At 33.4% G+C, this 6,085-nt stretch overlaps 1 protein-coding gene across 1 annotated transcript; it reads left to right on the forward strand.

Moving 5' to 3' along the window:
- Positions 1–341: 341 nt before the first annotated feature.
- LOC124374835 (putative Dol-P-Glc:Glc(2)Man(9)GlcNAc(2)-PP-Dol alpha-1,2-glucosyltransferase) lies at positions 342–5,842 on the forward strand (the record flags this gene model as incomplete). Its single annotated transcript, XM_046832982.1, has 3 exons — positions 342–398; positions 2,274–2,462; positions 5,681–5,842. Coding segments are annotated over exons 1-3 (408 nt in total), but the record flags the coding sequence as incomplete, so codon positions are not given.
- Between the last annotated feature and the right edge of the window lie 243 nt (positions 5,843–6,085).

Raw genomic sequence — 6,085 nt, forward strand, 5'->3', positions numbered from 1 at the left:
CGCGGGTAGTGGCAATGTAAAATAAAATTTTGGTGTTTGAATTACGTTTATCCAGGAGGCATTAGTATATCATAGAGAGCGGACGACAGAGTAATAGTTTTGTTCAAGTTTGTCGACTACTTCATAACCTCAGTTACAATTTTCTAGAATGTTATGGTTTTGAGCGAGTGGTGTACTGTCCATAAAGTAAAATAATTTAGTTATATTTAGGGGGTTTTTATTGGTAATTAATTGAACAAGATGAAACGTAAAAATTTACTAGTATCACTCGCACTATTCTTTTTTATTAATTGTAATAATATTTTCAATAATGTACTCCGTACAAAGCAAGCCTTTTATTGATGAAATATTTTCACATTCCACAAACTATAAAATACTGCCGAGGTTATTTTGACGAGGTAATCTTTAATAATGTATATAATTTAAATTAAAATATAGCTTATTCTAAAACCTAGGTTAGTTTTACTATTTTGGTCCATTTTCTTGGGCTGGATTTCTTGTAATTAGGCCTAGTTTGACAATTTGAAATGAGGTGATCAACTTGTAAATTATATTTATCTGCTTTGATAACCCTAAGAGGGCCTGTAAGTAATTCTAAAATGTGCATAGTCTTTAATATAGTTTACAGCTAAATAATTGGGCAGAGTATGATATGCGATCCGGTTTTTATATAGCTTATTACAGTCATCGATACTTTATATATCGAATCAACTACTACTACTACTATATATAAAATACTAAAATAAAGTCGTTTCAAAATTAATAGAAATAGCCTAGTATAAACAATCACGTAATGTCTTAAATAATTACAAATGACAAACCATTGATCAAACAAAAACATCAAGACTGGTGACATGGAAAATGTCATTTTAAATAACAAAGAAAACATATAAACAGCTTGAAACCGAGAAAGGCACAGTAAATGATCTTTTAGTGTTATTTTGCATAGTTTTCTAAATATATCTTTTTTTTATTTAAAAGAAGTTAAGTTACTTATAGAACAAATTGTGTTTAGAGTATGAAAATGTGTGTACAGATGATTTTAGTTATTGTTCATATTAATTACTATTGATTGAATATATCGATGGGTATAATAATTAAATTAAATCGTTTGTTAATTTCGATATAAAAAACCGGATCCGCTTATTGTAATCTATCCAAGTAATTTTATTTTTTCGTTACAATTTTAAAGCTTTAACCTACAGTAAATATACACAAATGTGTGATAATTGTAATGGCGCATCCTAAATTCTTGTACGTATTACTGTCGTCTTCCTGAACAAAACAACAATGAGCTTATCATGGGGTGGAAATGAGAAATAACAGAGTTATAAAGCAATAAAAATGAAAAACTTTCCATGCACTTAGCAACATTTCCTTGTTTTAAATCTATATATATTTACAGGTATTAATAATGCACTCCTTAAACATATTAATATTTTACATTTATACACATATAAATATAGTTTATATTTATGAAAATTTTGTAACAGTCTACTTGTGATACGTAAGGCATGTACTCAGACATGTACTGCGTTATACGTAAGGCACGTACTCCGTGATATGTAAGGCACTTACTCCATGGCTTATCTCTTTATCCCAAAGGACATTAGAGAACAGGAATCTAACAAATCTAAGTTTGTTTTTGCAGAAGCCTTAGATTTGAGAGTTGTATAAGGGAGATGTGAAGGTCTTTCAAGACTAAGTGCAGAATCCTAGACTCTTCCCATATATACATATACGAGGTGTGTCAAAAAGTATCCGACCTTGACGTCTGGCATGAACTGACGTTACTTGGTGGCAACGGCAATCTGGTCCCCCCTTTCAAAGTACTCCCCCCACAAGCCACTACCTTATTCCAACGCTCTTTCCCACTTTCCGGAAACACTCCGTAAACATAACCTTTCCTTCCGTATCATAGTAATCGTCTCTGATGCTGAATGGCCAAGTTTTTGGCAAAAATTTAATGCAAAATGCGCTGCTCAACAAGTTCAGCCATATTGAAATGCGACACACACATGGCAAGTACTGTACGGAACAGAGCGCTGTGACTCACTGAGTGGACCGGATCGTATTCAATGCCTAATATGGGAAGGAGTAGGCTCGCCCCTCCCCTCCAATAATCGGTTTTGAGCTGGTCGGTTATAACGCCGCGGCGCCGCCTACTGGTCGGCGGTCGGATACTTTTTGGACAGACAGACCTCGTATGTTTATATATTACCGTTTGATAGTTTTGGTTGGAAGTTATGAGTAAGAATGATTTTTTGTTTCAGTGGGACCCCAAGATAACTACGTTACCAGGATTGTACTACATATCGGTGGGAGTGTTGATGCCATTGTCCGCCCTCACTGGGGTGGATCTCTGCTGTGTCTACGGCTTGCGAGCCATCAATCTGATAGTGTCAGCTGTCAACTTTTACCTCATTTATAACATTTCAAAGCGTCTTCATCCAAATGTTATGGTAAGTTGTGTGGTAATATTGTATCTAGTACCAGATGGCTGAAGTAATGTCCAGAATTATAAAATTAAACTTTATGTTTGAAAAATGCCTCTTCAGCTAGCTGGACTTTTCACGAACATAACAGCGTAAAAGCAGGTATGTCTTGAATTTGCCCTTCCTAGAACAAAGACACCTCTTCAACATAAAAGGTTTATTTATTTACATAATTGTCACAGACGCCTTACAAGCACAATGCTTTGGTAAAGACTCGTCAGTAAATTACAAATTGTATACTAAACTAACTAAATTTCTAATACAACAATACACAAAAAATTGTATAATAATTTTTTTTTATAGCAAGTCGGATTCTTCAAAAGTCCTGATGGAGAAGCCAAGTACTCAGCTACACTGTAAGAAACAGTGAGAAAGTAAATAGTCTTTTGAAAGTATTTTGAATCTTGGAAGAAGCGATTTTTCTTTCCTTATTGAAAGTGGCATATGATTGTAAATTTTTATACATGTATAAAGCAGTTACCTTTCCAGAAAGCTTGGTTCAGTTAATATGGTCAAAGCGACATTGCATGGTTCTGGTCTTGTCAGTTCACTTAAATATATCCATAGTTAGACATGACGTTTGGTGTATGACGTCTGTCACACACGTTTCTTAGTTATTTCCATTCAGATGTAAAGCCTTGTGATTAGTGGCGGTTTTTTTTGTGGAGGGGGAGTAAAAGTAAAATTCAATAATTTTTGGAGTGTTTGTTTGTTTATAAATTAGGTATACATATATTTTAAAAATATTTTAGGGCTTTGGGAGGGGAGGTTCTATCCCCCTTATCTCCCCCTTTAGTTACAACACTGCCTCTGACAACCCGTGGCCAGAGTGTCACTTAAGAGATATTGGAAATGTGGTTGTAAATCTATGGTAGATCAATTGTGTCAGATAAAGTATATATACAAAACATGTCCAACGTTTTGGCCAATCCTTATTTTGTTAGAGATGCATGTTATAAATGAGCAGTAGAAAGCAATAGACATTCGTGAGAAAACATTTGTATCCTGCGTAAAGGCTAAGAGAAATACACAATAATGCCAAGTTTAACGTACATATTGTTACAAATATGCGTTGTACTTCAGCTGTAGGTACACGTTAATAAACATGTAAATTATATATATATAAACTAGCTGTTACCCGCGGCTTCGCACACAATCTTTAGAACTGAAGTCCTTATATTACTTAGTAAAAGCTATTATGATGTAGTATGATGGGAGTCCTATACAAATTTTAAAAACGTAAGCAGGCATACATCAGGTAGATATTATTTAAGTTCATGGTAAATAGTATCAGAGTTTAACTTAATTATTATATCATGTTTGGCATGTGTAGGGAGCATTTCTGGTTCTAATTAATTACATACATAAACGTCACAGCTGAATCTGCCTTGTCATCATCCCGATCAAGAAAACACAAAATCTTGGATCACATAGGTCATCGGAAACTTACTTTGGTCCAAAAAGCGTATATTTCCAGTCCTTGTCATATATTTCAGGTCCAAGATATTTTCAGTACCGTAGTAGAGTTTGCCTTTGTTGTTCTGACGAAGAAGAAATATATATACTTACGTAGGACCGAGATGCCTTACTTTTGGTTAAAAAAAGTGTCTACTTAAGACCGTTTAAATTCACTTACCTACTATGTTCACAGTTTTAGTATTTGCCATATTGCCCTCGATCAAAATACTATGTTCGATTATCTAGTTCTCGGAAATCTATTTTGGTCAAAATCCGTGTTTACATAGTTGAGTTTGCCTTGTCCTGATGAAGAAAATACACACATAAGTAAGGACTGAAAAGCCTATTACAACCTAGGGGGAAGTCCTAAACCTACTTCTTATTGTACTTTCGGTATAAGAGGGAAATCCTTATTAAGGTTTTTGCAACATTCCAAAATAATCGTTATCAAAGTTTTGCGTTACACTTGTTTTTTGGACTGTTGCCAGGGAAAGAATGAATCGATGAGACATGTTAGTATTCATTTCTCTGTTTTTCCAAAAGCCATTGTTAAAATGTAATATCATAATGCCAAGGAAGCCCACCAGTTTAAAGTAACTTATGTGAAAACATTCATAACTTTGTTCATTAAGGTTAGTTTTATAATGCATTAGAAAAGCATTATAAAACTAATGTTTTTGTAATGTTTTAGAAAACCATTAGAAAAATGTTTTTTTAATTGAAAAAAACATTTTTTTTAATCCGTTTTTTTTTTTAAAAAAAAAGATTAAATTAGAACGTTTCATAATCATCTAATTTAATGCATTAGATGATTTTAATTTGGCACTGGCACAATCTGGAGTAAAATTAATGTTTTACTTACTATCTGCATTAACACCTACTGATCAAGCACTGTTTACTTTATTATTGATAAAATTTTAAATGTAAACTGATGTTTCAGAAAATTTGTCGAACTATAACTGTCAACAACAGCTGTTTAGTGCCAGTTTTAAATTTTAGTTATGAAACGTAAAAAGTAAAATTTTTTTCTAAATTCCAAAATATTCCAGGTAACTTTTCTTAACTTTTCCTTCATAAAAACCTTTCCTCGGATTTCAATGGACAGTTTACAAAAAGAATTAACCGAATTTGGTCCAGCCGTTCTCGAGATTTGCGCTTACCAACCACATTTTGCGATTAATTTTTATTTATAAGGTAAGATTATTATTTATGTGTCTGTATTTGTAAGTGTTTAGAAGAAAACATACTTTTTTCATTTCAGTTAACCCTAATTAATTTGCCCCTGCTACATTGGCATTCAAAAGTGTCAGTATGTTATTATGAAAATCCTGAGACATTTAATGTTGCAAAAAGATAAAATAATTAGTGTTATTTGGTAATATCTTCTAAACGCCAATGTCTTTTTATAGATCACTTATTACAATTATTAACCAACACTGTATTAATAACAATCGATAGACAATCTTATAGTCAATAAAAATATTCAAGGCACAGAACTTTTGAATTTTTATGCGAAATTGTTGTCGTTAGTGTTAATTAATAATATATTTTTAAACTTCATTATATCTTTATCATAATACAAGTAAACTACCAACACCATATTACTAATTGAAATAAATAATCAATTTTTACTGTCAATAACAAATAGCCACTGCTCCGGGTTTTTAAAAATTTTATGAGATTTTGGCAATCAGATATATGAGACAGTTGTTTGTTTTGTCTTGAAGGATGATTGGAAACATCTAATGACGGCAGCGAATCTGGCGATGTTGCCGCCTCCTGTACATTCTTTACGTTCCTCTACTACACAGATATCGTGTCGACGTGTCTGGTCCTGCTATGCTACCTGCTCCACCTCCAGCATCGCCCTTGGCTGGCTGCCACAGCAGGTGCGGCAACTTTGGCATTGATTCTGAATAGATTGAGTAGAATAAAAGTACTGTAGCAGACAGCATGATCAATGAAGAGTGTAAATCTTGTGTGATGGAAATTGATGTTTGGGGGGGCTTGAAGGAGGGTCTTCCACATTTTAAGGAGAGACAGTTTGGAGTAGCAATGGCTACCACTATAGTATAGAAGGCCTAGAGCCTAAATCTGTACTGTATTTTAGTAAGATGCCTGGCATTTTCTTA

The sequence above is a fragment of the Homalodisca vitripennis genome, unplaced genomic scaffold (assembly GCF_021130785.1).
Source record: "Homalodisca vitripennis isolate AUS2020 unplaced genomic scaffold, UT_GWSS_2.1 ScUCBcl_10425;HRSCAF=19311, whole genome shotgun sequence".
NCBI lineage: Eukaryota > Metazoa > Arthropoda > Insecta > Hemiptera > Cicadellidae > Homalodisca > Homalodisca vitripennis.